Source organism: Cyprinodon tularosa, unplaced genomic scaffold (genome assembly GCF_016077235.1).
Source record: "Cyprinodon tularosa strain WSP-4 unplaced genomic scaffold, ASM1607723v1 ctg39, whole genome shotgun sequence".
NCBI lineage: Eukaryota > Metazoa > Chordata > Actinopteri > Cyprinodontiformes > Cyprinodontidae > Cyprinodon > Cyprinodon tularosa.
The window spans coordinates 1,181,339-1,202,349 of record NW_024039107.1 but is presented as its reverse complement, the minus strand read 5'-3'; the positions used below and the strand labels follow the sequence as shown (position 1 = coordinate 1,202,349).

The 21,011-nt window shown below is 41.8% G+C and overlaps 1 protein-coding gene across 5 annotated transcripts in view; it reads left to right on the top strand.

Annotated features, from left to right (window-relative positions):
- The window catches only part of zeb2b (zinc finger E-box binding homeobox 2b), an 85,792-nt gene extending 66,769 nt beyond the window's left edge, over positions 1-19,023 (top strand). For 3 of the 5 annotated variants that reach the window (XM_038297508.1, XM_038297509.1, XM_038297507.1), the window contains exons 4-10: positions 2,206-2,274; positions 5,153-5,341; positions 7,514-7,728; positions 10,146-10,254; positions 11,079-13,084; positions 15,630-15,810; positions 16,902-19,023. In XM_038297508.1, the coding sequence (XP_038153436.1) occupies positions 2,206-2,274; positions 5,153-5,341; positions 7,514-7,728; positions 10,146-10,254; positions 11,079-13,084; positions 15,630-15,810; positions 16,902-17,479 (3,347 nt within the window). In that variant the 3' untranslated portion in view covers positions 17,480-19,023. The remainder of the gene's footprint in view (positions 1-2,205; positions 2,275-5,152; positions 5,342-7,513; positions 7,729-10,145; positions 10,255-11,078; positions 13,085-15,629; positions 15,811-16,901) is intronic. The other 2 variants (XM_038297511.1, XM_038297510.1) reach the window with 1 other exon arrangement.
- The last annotated feature ends 1,988 nt before the right edge of the window (positions 19,024-21,011 follow it).

Here is a 21,011-nt window from a genome sequence, read left to right as displayed (position 1 = left end):
GACGCCAAGAGGTAGATACCCTGTTATTTGCTTATAAAAACATAACATAACCTGCAGTTCAAAGAGCCTTTACTCAAACCTGACAGATCCAGGATACCTAAAAGGTTAATATGCACAAAAAGTCAGGGGGGTGGACTTAAAAAGACCCTGCGACTGCAGCGACCGGCCGTAAAAATAGGAATGTTTTGAAAATAAACACCATCAGTGCGGCTATGAAAATAGGTGAAATTACAGTCGGGCCCCTCGGAGGTAGCCCTTCAGACCCCGACATCAGTCTTCAAGGAGGTGTCTGAAGTCGCCTGTGATTTACTGCTGACAAAACAGGCTTCGCTTACCTCCAGAATGCTCCCCAAGAACACAAACAAGCGCGTATATCCAATATAGACGTGGAAAGTTGGGCTTCGTTTTGCCTATTTTTTTCGTTTTTTGGTGATTCCACCACAGAGAGACTGAATCCAGCCCACAGATCTGTGCTTGTGAATGTGTGTGCCAGAGGCCACAGCCTGAGAGGTGAGCGCGGTGTTCGCCTACCTCCTGCTGGAAGCGGCCGCGCTCAGACAAACCGCAGATAACCCCAAATTTTCCAAGGTAAACAGAGGGAGAGTGAAGGGCCAGTTAATCCCGCCGGTCATCCCTCCACGTCAGGCCCAAAGCATGCAGGCAAATTTGATTACCCAAAGCAAACACGGTGCCTACGAGGACGCGGAAATGTGAGGGAGTTTTTGCCCCTGTTGGGAGGTTTCCATCCATCCAGACATCTGATACCTGTGGGGATATTTTAATCTATTTTGACTTCCTTTATTTATGTATTTAGCTTCCCATACATGTACAGGAAGGGGGGGGGGGGGGGAAGATAGGAAGATGTTACCCTAACCATCAGAGAAGTCTGTCATTATATATTTATCATCCCATAGCTGAAGCAACGTCTCTAATTCCAAGCAAACCCTGGAATTGCAGGCCCCGGAAAGCATCCCGCAAACTATGGAGCCCCATTGTTTTCATCTGAAAATAAAAATTCCTGCTGCTTCTGGCCTTTGTGTGCAATAATGTAAGCAGGATGACATTATTATCAACATGCACACCCACGACCTCTTCCTGTATTATCCCAGTCAGGTTCCTGCGATCTCCAGAAAGGGAGACATTAGTATGGATGTGAAAGTCGCCCTTCATGAGCGGCACATGTTCTCGGAAGCACCTTGATTTGATTTGCACCGACGGGGCGGGAAGGAGGGACCGCCGACTTCTTAGGCTGATTGTCCGCTCGGTGTCCTCGTGTGGAGGAAGAATTTGTCAGGAGTGGGTTTGTTTATGAGCCTCTCTCAATCCACTGTTTATTTACAGCTGCCTCACCTGTGCCAGGACCATATCAGTCTCTCTGCACGGGCCTGGTGCCATTACCCTGATTAGGCCTGCTCGGTGTGGCCTCCTAGGAAAAAAAAGAAAACATATTTCTCGAGGTTTTGCACTTTAATTATGACCTAGCGACGGATCAAAAAGGTTGTCTGGATGTTTCTCTGTCTCTTTATGGTCAAAAACTCACGTCCTCCTTCAGGATCCCTGCAAGTAAAAGTTAGAATTAAAGGCCTCGCTTGCCCGTTTTGTTGCTTGAAAACACTGAGCGCTTCGCCCCGCCCACTTGAGGTCTACCCCGGACCGATGAGGTTATTTCTGCCGCCGAGAAATGTTCCTGCAGCTACAACCTCTCATTTGTGGTGGAGGGTTTGTATTCTTTTTAGTTCCAGGAGCGAGGAACCGACTCTCTGCCGGGGCTTTTGCGGCCAATCACAAAAAAATGCGAGTGCTTCACAATGGGCTCGTAGAGAGAGGCATCCGCCGCGTCACGTGTGATAAAATAGGCGTGCAGAGGGCGGCGGCGGCGTCACAGCCGGGGAGTAATAAGCTCAGCCGGCGTGTTGGCTGGAGGTCTGTGATTGCTCAGGTGGATGTGCTCCGTGTTGTATTTAATCGCCGCGTTTGGCGACCGAGGCTCCCTTTGCCTCCCTGCAGCTTTTTGTCATGTTAAAGGTAAATAAGTCACTGTCTGGCCCTGATGATAGCATTCATTAGGCGTGCTGAACAAAGCAGCGGCACGCCGTGATGCACAGCGGTGCCTTTATTGCTTTCTTCATACCTTCTTCTTCTTAAAGGCCTTGTTGTCAACATCACTCACCCTCCCTTCCTCTTCCTTCTCTTCTGTGCTTGCAGATGAAATGAAAGATGATTTTGACGCCCTGGGGCCCGACGCCACCTTACAGGCAGTTGGAAACGGTACAGGTGAGTTCAGATCTTCCTCCTTTGACCTCCAACCTTATTTAAAGTTGCTCTTTTGACCCGACAGGATTAAAAATCATTAAAATCCTGCACAACAGTAACATTACAGAGATGATTATAAATACATATTTTAGGGATGCACGATATAATCGGCCCTCTATCGGTATCGGCCTGCATCGGCATTAAAACTGAATATCGGACATCGGCCACGCCACCGATATTTAACCCGATATTTGATCAGCTTCTGAGTTTCTAAAGTCTAAAAATAAAAAATACTGCTTCTTCTTCTTCCTCAAAAACTTCTTTTTTACAGACTTAAAAACTTCTAAAGACGAGGGAAAAAATATTGATACATTAAAATATCCCAATATCTTCATATACTGATATATTGCCATTTAAAAACACCATATCAATCTCTTTTACTAATGAAATATTGCTATATGTCATCGTTATGCTACGAAATCCCCCGAAAATTAACGAAATTTTGCCATATTTTTATATGTTGATATATTGACGCGGTATCGATCTATTTTACTAACAAAATCTCACAAGAATTTGCAAAATATCACGAGAGTTTGTAACAGAACAATGAAATTTCACGAGATTTTGAAAGTAAAATAGATCGATACCGCGTTTTTAAATTAAATTGGATATCAGCATATGAAAATATATTTGAGTATATCATTTTTCAAAGTGTCAGAAATGGATAACAAAACTGCTATTTTCAATGACTACTTATTTTTGTCCAGCTTTAACATCGGTATCGATATCGGTTATCGGCTACATGAGTTTTAAAATATCGGATATCGGCCAAAATCCCAATATCGTGCATCCCTAACATATTTACATTCAGTGTATTCTCATTATTAGTTCGTATGAAATCGTACGAAATTACGGTGCATAACTTTTCGTACGAAAATGCGACGAAAAAAACGTCTAAAACGTACGAAATTACGGTGCATAACTTTTCGTACGAAAAGTTATGCACCGTAATTTCGTACGTTTTAGACGTTTTTTTCGTCGCATTTCGTCATATTTTTATGTCTTGCCTCGAGACAAGACATCCTTGCGCATGTTACGCACCATTAAATAACATAGAATTTAACATACAATTAACCCTAACCTTAACCCTGAGATACAAAACAGAAAGCAACGTAGTTAGAGACCTGAAGAAGTGATTATTGCACTGTTTTTTCCCAGTTTTACGTCCGTCCGCGGATCTGCTTTCTCGTCTGTCTGGCTGCGCATGCGCACTGATCTGTTTTTTCGCGGAAAAACGTCCAAAACGCACGAAATACTGTGCATAACTTTTCGTACGATTTCATACGAACTGATAATGAGAATATGTTGTTACATTCTGTCTGCTGAAACCCTTCAGAGCGAAAACATCACCTTTTTGCCACATTTTTCAGGCTTCAGTCAGAAGGAGAAGTTATTATTTTTGATGTTACTGAGCTGCAGCAGAGCAGAGAGGGATGGTAAACCTAAAAAGTTTTGGTGTTGGAATCTGAGGTGTTGGGGCTGATTCCATGATTTCATCCAGAGCCACCTCAACAGTTGGCCGCTCTGGCGAACAGAATTCACCCTCCACTTTTCTCCTTTCTCCCACCGCTCCAAATACTGCAAATCTTTTCCATTTCCAGCACTTTAAGAGATTTTTTTTTCTTTTTGTTTGTTTTTCTGGAAACGATGCAGCGAAAGCCTCCCCCCTACCCCTCCACTGACTCACATGTGATTCTGTTTAAAGGCATGAGCAGTTCGATCACGTCGTGCTGCCAAAGCACACTCTGATCCAGGTGATTTCCTGAGCTGCCGGGACAAGGATTTCTCCCTCATACCTTCTATCCAAACGTGATTTGGATCGGCCGAACAATCAATCATCAGCTCGTCTTCACAACAGTCTCAATTAGACCAGCAGAACGCTGTAAATTCTGCCGTCACCGTTGTCTAAAGCGGTCCATTGGCACCGGTGACATTTCAGTGCCATTTTTGACATCCAAATATCTACTACCTTGACCTTTTGCAAATTGGCAGCCGAACAAACCGCTCTTTAAACCTCACCTTGGCTAGCGATTTTAAAAGCCTCATTAACAGAGGAGGACGCCTGATGAGACGCCAAAAAGGACGTCTGCAGGTTGCGGGCGTGGACGGTTTTCTGACTAATGAAGTCTCCCTGTTTCGCTCAGGTTTTAGTCTGTTTTGTTTGTTTGCAGCTATCTCCAGGCTGCAGCTTAAGAGTTTCCCTGAAGCGAAGGGACTGGGAAATAATTTCACATTGTGTGGCCTCAGCACTTTGGCTGGCTTAAGACACGTCGGGCTCAGCCATGGCAGAGCGTGTCTTTTCTTCTCCTTCCATACCCCGACTTGCGGTTTGGCCTCCGTAATCTGTTCAACACAAAACCAACAAAAGCCACGGCCCCTTGATTGACCTTTTATGTGAAAGCTGATAGAGGGGAACGTGGCGCGGCTGCTGATTAAGCAATGATTCTCTACATTTGTGGGTTTATATATGAACGAGGTTCTGTTCTTTGTATTTTCTGACATGAAATCAGATTCTGTGTCAGAGGTAAATTAGGTCAGTGAAGTTCCTCTAAGTCGGTGCTCCTCAGCAGCTCATAGTGGCACATTTATCTCCGATTTTTGGCCAGATTAAGTTACAGTTCTTGTTTTAGCAGACATGGCATGACAAGCAAGCCCAGTAATGTAGATATATTCTCCCCCAAAGCACTGCTGCAATGTTTCAGGGTGGCTGTCCTCATCGCATTTCCACCACAATGTTCCCAATATCCTCCTGTAAGACATTTCTCTGGGGGTAGAAAAAAAAAAAAAAGAAGTGAATCCAATTTATCCCACCGCCTCTTCTTCGTCTTCCTCTCTGCAGTCAAGAGCATGGATTGCACTTCAGAGCTGGAGGACTTCTTTTCCAAGCGAAAGCTGGACGATAGTGACAGCCACGTGGTGAGCATCGCCGAGTACCTGCAGCGGGGCGACACGGCCATCATTTACCCAGAAGCCCCGGAGGAGCTGAGTCGGCTGGGGACGCCGGAGGCCACGGGACCAGAGGAAAACGGTAAGCCTCTACTGATGCACTTGTCTGTTTCAACTCGGAATCTGTAGAGGAAGAAATATCTGAACCATTTCAGAGGTTATCCTTGTTTTATTCAAACCAAAAGCTTTTTACTATGTAACCAAGAATGACTGTTTACTGCACTGGAAAAACATCTAGAAACAAGTTTAAATTTCCTAAATTAAGTGTGTTTACCCTTAATTTGAGTAGGTAAATGAGACAGTTTGCCAATGGAATTAGTATTTTTACTCTTAGTATAAGATAATTAGATAATATGCACTTGAAATAAGACAATGCAAATGTGTTTTCTGATTTTAAATGTAAATCTTCTTGTTCCATTGGCAAAATGTCTCTTTTACCTCCTCAATCCAAGAACAAATGCCCTTATTTTAAAGGAATAGTACACCCAAAACATGATTAGCCTTCATTTTCTACTCACCCCCATGCTGAACAACACTCTGGAGTACTTTTTTGATATCTCAAATGCATCTGGAGATCTGGGAGGCTTCTTGCTGTCTGCTGACATTCAAATAATGGAGGTCTATGGCGCCCGAGGCAGAAAGGTCCATAAAAGTCCACAAAAAACGTGTCAATATTCCTCCATACTGCTCGTCCAATGTATTCCAAGTGTCCTGAGTGGTTAGCATCCAGAATTTACTCGAAACGAAGTCATTTAGAATGTTTTTAGAGCATAAACAGTAGTGTATAGGATTTCCTGAAAGCGCGTTCACGACGCTACGGAAGCCGGCAGACCAAACCAGATGAAAGTGCGCATTCAGCGTCTGCTCTGCCGATAATGCAAGCGTAGAAGAAGAAATGTGCTGTTTACCTGTGCAAAGAAAGAAACAACGAAAGAAAAATGTCTGAGGACTTCATTGTTGAGGAAGAGCATGAGTTCTTTGCCGAGCTGAATGCGCTGGTTTGGTCTGCCGCGGTTTCTGTAGCGTTGTGAACTCGCAGGCGCGCGCTTTCAGGAAATCCTATACACTACTGTTTATGCTCTAAAAACATTCTAAATGACTTTGTTTCGAGTAAATTCTGGATGCTACCCACTCAGGACACTTGGAATACATTGGACGAGCAGTATGGAGGAATATTGACACGTTTTTTGTGGACTTTTATGGACCTTTCTGTCTCGGTCACCATAGACCTCCATTATTTGAATGTCAGCAGACAGCAAGAAGCCTCCCAGATCTCCAGATGCATTTGAGATATCAAAAAAGTACTCCAGAGTGTTGTTCAGCATGGGGGTGAGTAGAAAATGAAGGCTAATCATGTTTTGGGTGTACTATTCCTTTAAGAAAAAAATAACTTTTCTAGATTTCGATTTTTTTTTTCCAGTGTGGTAGGAAGATATCAGCACATCTGGAATATTTGACACATTTCAGAGTTCGCACAATTGCGAAAAATGACAATGATTGGCTAGAATATTGGCTCTAAATGTAAATTATTATGTTTGTCTTTTTACTTATAGTTTATGATCTTTTATCTAGGTTAATTTAAGGTATAATTAAGTTTCAAAGTGGAGTAATTTAAAGATTATTCTTCCAAAATCTTCTTTTATGGCTATAAAGGTAAACATGAACATCCACACATTTACTAGACTTTACTTTCAAAGGCTGCAGCTGCAAATCCCAAAGTTTAAAACTTCCCAAAACGAAGGGATTCTGTGATCCGTGAGAACCAACATGTGGCCTCATGAATCCCGCAGTAACAGGTTCCTCTGGCTGGAATCTTCGGAGAAGGCCAGCAGAGGCTCTCCCCGCTGACACGGGCGGGCAGCTGTTGGTCCCACAGATTCGCCGGATGCCTGAGTGTTTACCTACAGCCTCACAGCAACAGCTGGGCAGCCTCTTGAAATCAGATAGCAGCACCTCCGAGGCTCGATTTGAACGCTCCTGTGATTCATGCTGCAGACCTGAAGCTCTTGTAGGAGGAGGGGTGTGGAGGGAGTTTGTAGGTTTATGGAGGGGTTAATGGGGAAAGCATAAAGGAAAGTGACGGTGAGGAGCTGGAAGGAGGTTGCAGTCCAGCCTTGGAGCAGATTGCGTGGATAACTCCCATACCACTCTGGGCAACCTGCCCGCTCGCTGCCATTGATTCTCTGACCTTTTGGCCTGCTTCTCCTTCCCCTTCCTCCCCCTCCCTCCCCCCTCCCTGCTGTCTCCCTTACAGACCTGCCACCTGGAACGCCAGATGCCTTCGCCCAACTGTTGACCTGCCCCTACTGCGACCGAGGCTACAAGCGTTTGACATCGCTCAAGGAGCACATCAAGTACCGCCATGAGAAGAACGAGGAGAACTTCGCCTGCCCTCTGTGCAACTACACGTTCGCCTACCGCACTCAGCTCGAGCGGCATATGGCCACACACAAGCCTGCCAGGGATCAGGTGAGGCGGGGTTTCTCTGATTTTCCTTTCCCCTCGCCTGTTTCATTTCATCCCTAATGCGCTCCGATCCCTCGGAGAAGGGAGATCATTTTTTCTGATTGGCAATCATTATTAATTTTTCATGGCATTTTGAAGATGCAGATCCTTTAATGGTAATAACTTTAATTGAGGCCCTAAATGGTTTTTTGATGGCCCTCTCTGATATGATTTTCCAGCCTCGTGTTCACGATCGAATGATTGTGTTAATTTCCAATTTGGAAATTTTTATCAGCTCCTTAACTTCGCTCCACTCCTGGCCTTTAATGTTGTTCTGCTGCAGGCCTGCGGTGGCGGCACTCCATCACGCAGCCCCCCCGCCCCCTCTCCCTCCACTTCTAATTTCATGCACTGCATAAACATCTGTGTACGCTCGGATTTTCTCCCGCGATTTATGTCGTGCGTGCCCGAGATGTGACGCGGATCTGCTGGAAGTTAGCATGAATCACCTTAAAGTCCCGCATCCGGCAGTTACGGCTGTTTAACTCCACTTTCTACACATTCGGAGTAATTATAAGTTTTGAAATTGGAGCCGTAAATTTTAAGGAAGATGAAGTCTGAAAGTAATCTGTTTAGGATAGGGTGTTAAAAACAAGTTTAGTCACAATCTGGAGAGAGTCTGGAATTAGAGCCGTCTATAAAGGTTTTTAATCACCCCTAAATAACAAATGTTTCTCTAAATATGAATCTGTAAAGTAAAGAATGCTGGTATGAAAACATGAAGGAGCCCCAAGTCGCTCTTTTGGAGGAACCAGGCAAACGGTTTAGAGAGGAAGGGCTAATTTTTCCCTGTACATGGTCTACCAGGCGGGGTCTCATTTTGTCAGAAACAAAACAGCGGCGCTGCGGTGCCAGTACCAGATGATTGTGTGTACCCCGGCGCGTCGGGGTGTGCTGTCCCAGGCCGTGGGTGTTTGTACTGTTGTGCTCTCTGAAGCAAGGATGACAGGCTCAGGCTGCGGCTGATTTGATCAGATGTCAGCAGCTAGTGCTTTCACCTGATCTACCAGCTGGGTGTGAACGTGAGCAGATGGGGCCGGGCCGAGCGGGGGGCCTCGTGTTTACAATGCTCCCGCACCCCATCGGGGTCCGGTCAGTGGCCCCACAAAGGCATTTAGACCCAGACTGTTTAAGCATTAATCCGTCAGATGAGCTTGAATTATGTCTTCCTTAAGTCCTTTTTTTTTTTTTCTTTCTGCTGCTCTTTCTAATTACTGACTGATTAGTCAAGACAGACGCAACACGCATGTGTACTAAATGTACATTTGGTAATTAACAGTAAAACTGAGGAGGAGTGAGTCAGATTAACATAAAGAATTACGTCCTGATAGGTAAACATGCGCCGCGGTGCTGTGTCTTGTGTGTTTACAAGCATTAATACTCCTCCTTCTCTTAACCAATTAGCTAGAATATGACTAATTAGAGCTTATACATATGCAAACATCCCATCCGGCGCAGTCTCCGCCCACAAGCCATGAGGAGATCAGCCTGACGGTGCAATTGTGTCCCATTAGCAGCAGACGAAACTTTACCGGGCAGGGGTCCTCATGGGGGAGGTGGATTGAAAAGGGGAGGGGAGCAGCTGTTGCTGTTTGTTTATGCAACTCAGCAACATGCGAGAGGCAGGTCCTACACACCCCAACCCCCCCACCAGCCCCTCCGTTCTTTCCTCAGCTTGATCTCTGAAGGTTGGGGCTGTTTGAACAATTCCTCCAAGTCCTCCCAGTGTCCTGCACGCCGCCATCTGTCTCCCCAGGAATGTGGGCAGAGTCAGCAACACACCCCGGCATTTGTCTGGGCCGAGGCGTTCTTCGTCCCACACCTCCCACTCGGAATTAATTCTTCTGCTAAGCCACATTTTTTTGTGTATTATTTCGCCTTTTCTTAAGAGAAAAAGCAGCGTTTGATTGGATTACCACTGATGTTTACTTTGAACAGTGAATCAAGGCTATTAGGGGTTCTAGAAACTGACCCAATTACTGCGCACCAGCTCTGAAGAAGAGGGTGCATACAGGTATGCGTGGTGATACTTTCTGAGCTGATTAGGCTGAAATTAATGAAAAAGTAGATCAGATCGGTGCTCCTAATGAAGACTCTAAAAAAGCCTCTTTTCATGTATTCTATTTTCTGGGCTGCCAGATTGTAAAGGCAGCCCTCCTTCTGGCCGCACATCCAGGAAATTAAAAGGTATGTGATTCTCTCTGTTATCGCCGAGGTAGGCGCAGGAAGCCAAGACGCCTTGTTGGCCGCTTAGAGAGTGTTGTCATGCCGACCGATTGTGAATATTTACTGAACTCTAACCCTCACTGTGTTTGCACCTCTACTTTTTTTTTTTTAAACATTGAATTTAATCCCTTTCCTTTATCTGTGTTTCCTCACAGCACCAACTGCTCAACCAAGCAGCCGGTAACCGCAAGTTCAAATGCACAGAGTGTGGCAAGGCCTTCAAGTACAAGCACCATCTGAAGGAGCACCTCCGGATTCACAGTGGTGAGTTATACCCAGGACGTTGCCACACTTCAGGAATGTGCAGGAAATCTCAGTTTTCTTCAGAGCCTGCCCACTAGTGATAACATAAGAACATCACAAAGAATGCAAATTCCTAGCAGTGTGTGTGCAAGACTTGTTAATCCTTGACCTTAGGTCTGATGGATTGGTTGGTCAAATTAGTGTTGCAGTCAAGACCACACCAACCGAGACTAAGGAGTACGAGACAAGGCCAAGACCTTTAGAGGCCTTGGACTTGGCCTTGGACTCTAAATGTCTTGGTCTTGTCTTGGACTCGGTACTTCTTGGTTTTGGTTGGTGTGGTCCTCACTACAACACTAGGTCAAATGTGTAGGCACTGGAATTTAAGTCAGAAGGCACCAAGTATTCAAAATCAAGTCATTCATCTAGAAAGTTTGTCTTTTATGTTATCTATTTAGGAAGAAAAGTAAAAAATGTTAATCCCTTTGATCTCAACTTGACTACCATTTAATAAAAATGAAACTTCTACTATTAGGAGCATGAATTTCTTGCAATCTCTGAAACAGTACCTTTGGCTAAGGTTTTGTTGCTTTATGACAGGATGTAAAATTGTCCTTAAAACCTGAATATCTTTGGTTGATAAACAGCATCTGAGTGTTGCACCTTAATGCCACAAAAGGTCAAGCAAAGACCTAAGAGATGCATTTGCCTTTGGTGTATTGAAAGATTTCAGAACTGCTCTGTCTAAACTAAAGTAAAATGATTTCTGAGTCAAATTGTTTGAAACTGTGAAAACAGCCGAAATCAAAAAAGAAAATCTTAAATGGACCTCTTTGTCATTTTAGGTGAAAAACCCTATGAGTGTCCAAACTGCAAGAAGCGCTTCTCTCACTCAGGCTCCTACAGCTCCCACATAAGCAGCAAAAAGTGCATTGGCCTGATAGCTGTTAACGGTCGCATGCGCACCAACCTGAAGCCGGGCTCCTCCCCAACCTCAGCCTCGGCCTCGCCTACCAACACTGCCATCACCCAGCTGCGCAATAAGATTGAGAACGGCAAGTCGCTTGGCTTCTCCGAACACGGGAATCACATGAGCATCAAAACGGAGCCGCTTGACTTTAACGACTATAAGTTAATGATGGCTTCTCATGGATTTGGTGCCCCTGTTCCGTTTATGAATGGAGGTATGGGAGGGAACAGTCCACTAGGGGTAAACCACAACTCGACAGCTCAGAGTCCTTTGCAGCATCTGAGCATGGCCGGCCTCGAATCGCAGTTTGCTGGATACCCAGGTCAGTTGGGAAACAACCTCAGTGAGGTACAGAAGGTTCTCCAGATTGTGGACAACACTGTGTGCAGGCAGAAAATGGACTGCAAGCCAGAAGAGCTCTCCAAGCTCAAGGCCTACATGAAGGAGCTGGGAAACCAGATGGAGGAGCAGAGACAGGGGTTAACATCTCCAGGGGGCCATCAGGCTGGTCTTCCACTGGTCAATCACAATGGTGCCACCAAAAGCATCATCGACTACACGTTAGAGAAAGTGAATGAAGCCAAAGCTTGCCTCCAGAGCTTGACAACAGACTCAAAGAGACAGATTAGCAATATTAAACGAGAGAAATCCAACCACATGCTCGAGGGAGGTGTGGACGAGAAGGTGCCGGAAAACATGTTTACACCTTACGCTTGTCAGTATTGCAAAGAAACCTTCCCAGGGCCAATACCTTTGCATCAACATGAACGCTACCTGTGCAAAATGAATGAGGAGATCAAAGCTGTGCTGCAGCCCAGTGAGAATCTGATGGCTACCAAACCAGGGATATTCGTGGAGAAGAACTGCCATGCCTCCATTATGTCTGAGAAGGGACTCACTGGCCCCCTCAACCCTTATAGGGACCACATGTCTGTGCTAAAAGCTTATTTTGCGATGAACATGGAGCCGAACTCGGAGGAGCTGCTCAAAATTTCCATAGCGGTCGGCCTTCCTCAGGAATTTGTCAAAGAATGGTTTGAGCAGCGAAAGATGTACGAGTATAGCACTACCAGGACGCCACCACTAGAGTACAGGAACAACACAGATATGGTTGTCGGAACAAATAACCACCAAACTCCACCAAAAGACTCTTTGGCAGCTAGGTCGCCTGTGTCTCTTATCAAACCTGCCGACCGCATCACGTCCCCCTCCATCGCAGAACTCCACAACAACGTCAACAACTGTGATAACGCCCTCAGACATCTGAAGAACCACCAGTTCGGCGGTAACACCAAGTCTGCAGGTGAAAAGTTGGACCACTCCCGCAGCAACACCCCGTCGCCTCTAAACCTATCGTCCACATCTTCTAAAAACTCCCACAGCAGCTCTTACACTCCAAACAGCTTGACTTCAGAGGACCTGCAGGCTGAACCCCTTGACCTCTCTCTGCCGAGACTCATGAAGGAACCCAAACATGCACTGACAGTCAAAAGCAGGCCAAAAGTCAACAGCATCACCATCGACCACAACAGCATCCCTTCTCCTCGAGAGCACTTCGAAGAGCCTCTGAACTTGGCCTATCTCAAGAAGGATTTCTCAGGCTCAACTAACAATGGGAACCTTGAAAAAAGCACTAGCCCCATCTTTGGCATTAACCCATTTGCTGCCAAACCCTTGTATTCGTCACTTCCACCCCAAAGCGCTTTCCCCCCTGCCACATTCATGCCCCCCATGCAGGCCAGCATACCAGGTCTAAGGCCATACCCGGGCATGGATCAAATGGGCTTCCTACCGCACATGGCCTACACTTACGCAGCAGGGGCGGCTACCTTTGCCGAGATGCAGCAGAGGAGAAAGTACCAGCGAAAACAAGGTTTCCAGGTAAATGAGCCACCTGTGATTTTCGTGAAAAGCCCCAGGCTCACTTAGATTCTCTGAAATGTGCTGAACTAATTTCTGTGCTAATTAAAAGAGTCAGGAGAGAGAAAAGCTCACCTGAGGTAGGATGAACTGGCAAAGTCAATGGAGATAAACAGCTGGGACACCACCCTGAGGTGGGAAAAACCGAGATGTCATTAGCAGTGTAAAGGTTTATGATAATGATACTAGCAGCCAACTATGGGGGAGCTTTTTCTTTTCGAAATAACCGCATCTTTGTGATGTTTTAATGCAGCCTGAAAAAGACATACATTTTTATCTGCCGATGCATTAGTGCTCTCATCTTCCTCTATAGCCAGGCTGAGCTCAGTTATTTGTTATTAAATATGGGTGAAAGGCCTTTGTAAAAATGACAAAGGTGAGGCCCGGAGCAGTGCACTTCTCTAAAATTTCCTATTGCGGTTTTTGCCTGCATTTTAAAGAGAGCCGAAGCCAAAATGAGCTTCTTCACTACATGTGGATTAATAATGCACAGTCTCCATGTTCATTACCAGTGAATGCTGAAGGCTGTTTAACATAGAGGGAACCATTTTGATGAAAAAAAGTATTAATAATGTTTCCTATTCTAAGTTATTAAATTAGATTTTAAAAATACAGCTACAGGCGTTTAGTTCAAATTGATTGCAGAGTGATAGTGGTCCGTTCTTAAAACACAGTGCAGCACTGTCCTCACATTATCACACATATTCATTAAAGCAGGCTTTGGTGACTCAATATTGGCCATTAAGGTGCACCTTCTGATTATAATCATTATATGGGTTTGCAATTTCAAGAATGGCTCGCTGCGTCTCCTCTAATGTTGTAATATTGTCCTCCATCAATTTGAATTTAAGAGTAATCTTCATCATAAAAGGGGAAGGTTTTTAAGGAATGTGCAGAATTAACACCAGTTTAAAATTAGCCGGAGCTAGCTGTGTTTCATAACGAGAAGGCTGTCAGTTATAAATGGGAGATATTAATCCAGAGCTGAAAGTTTTATAAGGAATAAACGCTTGTGGGTGCCGGTAATCAAAAATGCATGAGAACTCACAGCATTGTGTTGAGTTTAAGGCTTTGAATGGTGTCACACTTTACTTTCTATGGCCTCAAAAATATATCATCTTTCTTGTTTTGTTTTGGGGTTTTTTGTTTTATTTTTGCTCCTGAAAAAAAATTGCATCCGGTTGTTGTTCAAATTAGTTGGACAGTGACTATATTATGAAATTTGCTAAAAAATTTGTGTTTTTATTTAAACCGTTTTATGTCTTAAGGGCTTTGCTTCTTGTACGACCAGATTTATATTAGAAATTAGCATGTCAGCTAATTTTTTTTGTTTAAATTTAGCAGATATCCCTTTTTATCTTCTATTTTTTTAGTATCCCACCAAATATTGAATGGTAGCAAATCATACGTATTCAATATCAAGGCGATTGACCATTAAAAGAGGATTTTCAAATTAGCAATTAGCGTTTTGCTTGTTAGCAAATATTTATTTTTGTTTAATTTCTTGAAGTTGCATATGTAAATTATATTGAGGGTATTGTTGCAACATCTATACATGCTAATAGGTGTTTTTTGCTGTATTAAAACTTTTTTTCTAAGAAAATGCTCACTAGAAATGCATTTTGTTCTTTTAAAACTTATTTTAGAAGCAGAGCATTCTCACTGAAAAATGTAGCTTAAATAAACTAGCTTCTCAAATATCTTCAAGTAATAACCTTTTTTATTATTGTTTTTTGTTAGAAGTAGATAAAAAAACTGATTTCAAAGTAAATATTTATTTTTAACTCATTTTGCTGTTTTGTTTTTTTCAATCAAAGATAAGCAGCCTGTGTCTGACCCTTTGTTAATTATCAAAGGAAGCCGTTAGCCTATCACCAAAACTTTTATGTTTCTTTGTTTTATGTCTCATATCATAAATCTAAAAATTAGAAATCAGAATATATCACCAAATTAAATTTAGGCATGTTTATTCCGGAAATATGTCATCTATTGTTCAAAGTCTGAGACTCTCCAATAAATATCAGGCTTTGATCGTTTGGCGCCTGATCAGCTTAGCATGTTAGCAGCTAACTGTTTTCAACAAAACATTGAATCTTAGTCCAGCCACTTGGTTCAGCTTAACATTTTGTGTGAATTTGGATGGTTTATTGTTTTGCCAAATTTACAGCATCCTAGTTTTTTTTTTAGGATTTAGCTAATTAACATGTAGACCAAATTTCCTTTTTTAGCTTAGCTTTAGCTCCTAAATCGGATAATTTGAGTATTAGCATATTTACCTTTACGCACACATAACATTAGGATACATTTTCAATGAAATATTTGATTAATAATTTAACATGAAGCAAGAAAAATATCTTGGGCTTTTGTAATATTTAGCTACACACCTTAAATTAACGGGAAACTCCACTTTTATTTAAAAACCTCTCTTAAGCCTCTTGGGATTTATTTAACGTCACATTGCTTATTATTTTCTTTGCCTTTTCTCTCTCTGTTCTTCCTCTCTAAGGGGGACCTTCTTGACGGTACACCAGATTACTTGTCAGGGCTGGACGACATGACAGACCCCGACTCCTGTCTGTCGCGGAAGAAGATAAAGAAGACCGAAAGTGGTATGTACGCGTGTGACTTGTGCGACAAAACATTCCAGAAGAGCAGTTCCCTTCTAAGACACAAATATGAACACACAGGTATATACTGTTCTAGACCCTTATTTTAAACCCCATGCTTTTTTTTATTTTATGTTTTAAATGTTTGTGTTGCCAAATCCTACCAGTAAATACTTATATATTTTGTTTGATCTCCCTTTTTCTCCTTTTTTTCTGTTCTGTTCAATCCTTAAGCTGTATATGTAAACCAACCCCTAACTTGCTTCTTCATTGACAGGGTTAAGATGCCATGTGATGCATTTGTGTGTTCCTTTTTACAATAAGAGTAATTAATGCAGGTGGCCAAAGAAAAGGGAGCTGTACTCTTTTCTAATCATATCCTGTTAAAACCGTTTTGCTATCTTAAAAGATACACACCAATTCACCTTGATATATAAAGAAAGGGGGAAAAGGAGCTTCTTAATGCTTTTATCGGCCCCATTATTGGCAGTAGATCATATCAGCAAAGCCACAGGAGCTTCTAAGTCCTGATAAGAAGTCTTTCATTATAGTTATTATACAGAGATCCCCTTTCACGAGGTTGCATCATTTATTTTATCAGCTATCAGTAGCTCAGAGTGCTCAAAGCTTTATGCAGCTGTCTTGCTATCTGCCTGAACAAAAAAAGCATGAAGGGTGCACTTTCACCCTGAAAGCTGCCTCTTTTTAAGTTCTTTTTGAGCTGGCAGCTAGAGGTGCAGTGGCTGCTGTACCTGGAAGGTGGAAATAGCTACATTAGTTTTAGTTGTGGTGTTCCACAAGGTTCTGTTCTCGGCCCACTTTTATTTACTATTTATTGGCATCCCGGGATTAGTTTGTGGAGTTCTAAAACATCTGTTGCCATATGTATAAGGATGATGAGTAGAGCATTTTACAGCCTAGCATGTTTGAATAAAACATTAAAGGTGTTTTAAGTACTATTTGTTTTCGCCTTAAGGAGATCTTTGCCATATCCTTGAACTTGATATGCATTTAGAAATTAGGATAACCTCTCGCTCCATAATCTGTCCTCCCATAGTGAAAGGAACTTAAATAATGAATGTGTTTGCTTGCTATGACTTTTGTAAGTTGTTTGCTGGATGGGTGATACATCCATCTAACGTCTCGTCCCTCTTCCTGTTGTGTCTCCGCAGGCAAGAGGCCGCACCAGTGCCAGATCTGCAAGAAAGCCTTCAAACACAAACACCATCTCATCGAGCACTCGCGGCTGCACTCCGGCGAGAAGCCGTACCAGTGCGACAAGTGCGGGAAGCGCTTCTCCCACTCGGGCTCCTACTCGCAGCACATGAACCACCGTTACTCCTACTGCAAACGGGAGGCCGAGGAGCGGGAGGCGGCCGAGAGAGAGGCACGTGAGAAGGGCCACCTGGAGCCCACCGAGCTGCTCATGAGCAGGGCGTACTTGCAGGGCATGACTCCTCAGGGTTACCCGGCGGAGCTGGCAGAGCGCGAGGCCATACTGAGGCACGACGGCGTGAACGGAGGGATCAGGGCAGAGGGACGGAAGGAGGTGGAAGGAACGTACGCAAAGATAGGACGGAGGGATGATTTTGAGGAGGAGGAAGAGGAGGAAAGCAAGAGCATGGACACGGACCCGGACACGTTGAGGGACGAGGAGGAGAACGGGGAGCACTCAATGGACGACAGCTCGCTGGACGGCAAAACAGAAATCAAATCGGATCACGAGGATGCGATGGAGGACGGCATGTAATAAAACGGCAGGACAGGGGGTGGGGGACATTTTTTTAATGACGCTTCCCATCTTAAAGTTTTCATTTTGTCTCTTTGGGTTCAGTATTCTCACCTGCTCGGTTTAAAACGCCGTGTTTTAAGCTGCACGTGCCTGAAGCTTCAGGGAAGCTCTCTTTGGGACGACGTCTGCCTGATAGGGACGGGGGACTCAAAAATCAATCCGAAGTTACGGGAGGCGCGGGTTTGTGAAATAAGCTGCATTATGCAAACCGAACAACAAATAAATGAATAAAAAAATGTACAGTACTAAGGCCTAAAACAACGTGTGGTGCTAACCTCCTGTGTTCCATAGTATTTATAGCACAACTAGTGACTTGTACAAATTGCACTCCGCTTCTATAATCATGAACAAAAATAATAAAAAGTATTGCCTATGTATATATTTATACAGTGTTGGAAAAGAGCAGTATTACCTGCACTGCAGTCCTTCAGTATTACCACCTACCTGCGTTTTTTGGTGTCGTCCTTATTTCTTGAAACATCTCCAGCCGCACTGTTTTAGGCCTCTTGAATTGAATCAAATGAAGGAATTTAAACTGTTTTTTTTTGTTTTGTTTTTCTCAAAGAAACTTTAAAGAGACCTTTGTTTTAAGGGAAAATGACAGTTTATGGACGGAGCATAGGGGGAATAAAAAGAAGAAAAAAATGAAGGAAGAAGCCTTTGTAAGGTGTTTTTTGATAAGAAAAAAGAAGCCTTATATGCAAACCTTTTAACCTGTGTGTTTTTCTGCAAGTGCCACCCTCGTATTGTGTAAAAGGACGGTTCGGTTTGTTATTTTTTATTCTTTTTTGGTTTTGTTCTTCTTCACCAGCTTCAGTATTATGATGAGATGGTTCACCGTTGTTCTCCGAAGCACCCGTGTCAGTATTAAAGACGTATAGGCAGCAGTTTTTCCTTTAGTTTACATTATGTTGTGCAATGTTTTCTCAGCTCTTTTTCTTTTTAAACTCTCTCAGTATTACAACCAAACCGTTTTTTGTTTTTTTTTTCCTTTTTTGATTATTTATGTGGCCCATTTTATATTTCCTAATTTTATTTATTTCATACTGTTGTGTACAGTACTATAGTTCTTCAATATATAGATATATTTTAGTAAAAAGGAACATGTTGTCGATCATAGGGGCAAATTTTACGTAAAAAAAAAAAAGAGCATTTATTGTGTTTTGAAACATTGTGAAGTTTTATTCTTATTTTATTTTTTTTTCTTTTACTTTCCAGTTACTGGAAGAAAAAATCCAAAATTTGGGAACTTTTATACAATTGTGAAAACACTGTATTTTCGACTGAAAAAAAAAAAATTCCACTTTCTTCATCTTTGTTTTCTTTTTTTAAGCTGAAAAAACAATGAAGAGGGACTGTTAAATACTATGTATGATATGATGACTGAAGAAGAAATCTTTCCTGAAATGTCTTTGTAAAAGTATTATGGATTCTTAATTTGTAATTTTCTCTTGAAGATGACCCTGCTCGAATAAAAAGTAGCCAAATTACAGAGTACTGAACCCTTCAGCACTTGGTTTTTCTTGCCATCCAGCTCCTCTTGCACCTCCTCCTCCTCTCATATGCACGTTATTCCAGAGCTGCAGCGGCAGGAGTGCCTGCTCCTCATTATTATGCTAATTAGATACAGTTTCAGTGCTCATTTTCAGGCGGATCAAAGCGAATTGACCTCGGCGCTGCTGCTTACGTCTCACTCAGATGAAGCTAAACATAGATTCCACATTTTTCCACCTGTTTATGCTTTAAACAATAATCATCAACAAGTTTTTAATAATTCATATGCTTCCCTCTGTCAGTTAGCTCCTACAGAGGCGCCACAGCACCGTAAACACAAAACAAGTTTTAATCCGCCGCAGAAAATAGTCCCCCTTGAAGCTTCTGCTTCATTATTCTAAAATATTTAAGCAAATAAATTGAATTTTAATGTTTTTTTTTTTTTTTTAGATTAATATTTTTCCTTTTTTAAAAACTTTTTTTAAATAATTTCAAGTATTACACTTGGTTAATATTTAAAAAAGTACTTTTAACAAATATCTTCACAGTATAGAGATTAGTATAGAGATTCATCATAGAATGATTTATTTGAATTATTTACTTTTTGGGATAAAATCTATTTTTTCTCCCTGAATAAAAAAAAAAAAAGGTATGAATTTAGATATTTAAAAAAATCAAGTACTTTTCTGTTTTGCCAGGCTTAAAAACTCTATACTTTAAATCTCTAAATGTATTCAAAATTAGTTATATCCAAGATTATCAATCATTTCCTCCTGATAATAAAAAAAAACCTCAATGTTATAGATATTTTATTGTTTTAAAACGTGTATACATACATACACACAAACTTATATATATATATATATATATAGAGAGAGAGAGGTTTGTGTTTTGAGGAAATATTTTGGATTATGTTAAAAAAAATTAACATTTCATTGATTTCTTGCATTAAAGATAAAACATTAATCATTATAAACAGCAATTAAACCTTTTTTCAACCTTAAATTCAGATTTTTTTTTGTATTGATCAGTTTCTTTCAATATTTTTATTGATTCTGTCTATATTGGCTTAGTAGTCGTGTAAATTAAACATATATCTCTAATTATTTAGATAACCTTCAGCACTATGATTAAAATCCTTGAAATATTAAAACTAAGATCTGTTCTTCTGATGCTCTTTGCACTGGAACTACAAATCTGAACACTTGGGATTAAAAAGAGATTTCAAATGGAAAAGCTGATGAGGCAACAAATGTTTAAGAACATGTTTGCAAAGATTAACTGTTAAAATTAAGAGGAAATTAAGATTATATATTGATTGACTGGGCAAGGAGGGTTTATTTATGTAGATATTTGTCAATTCTAAGTGCTGTAGATGAAGGGAAAAATAACATTTTTAATTGCATAAAATTTTATATGATTTTATTAAAAAAGGAAACAGGAAGAGTTGCTCTTTAGGATCCCTGCTGGTGTCTTTCCATCCTGCTGGAGGCCAATAAACCAGAAAAGCTCCTTTAAATGTTCAGGCATCGCCACAGAAGCTAAAACCAAAGGTGACACGTCTTCTAGATGGTGGATTTCTACAGTTGACATCAGAACCAATCTTGCTGACATCTTTCCACCCTGACATTGTGTTAACCTCAGCTGCTTAGTTTGTTTTTCTACAGATTAATGAGGTTTATTTCTACACAAACCTAAAGCGTGTGTATTAGAAGCTCCTCTATGAGGTAAAAAACTAATACAACTAAAATGTATGGAGGACCAACTCTGCCATATTTCAAAATAAATAAATAAATAAATAAATGCTTAATAAATAAATAAGCATACAATTAATTGCCCCCCAAAAAACAAATAATGTAGGTAGAAATTAAATTATACAGTGAGAAATAAATGTATATATATCTTTTAATTATATCTTTATTTTTTTATTACTTATATTTTTAAGTATTTATGTGCATGTGATAATATTTTTTGTCTTTTTTATTCTTCCTTTGCA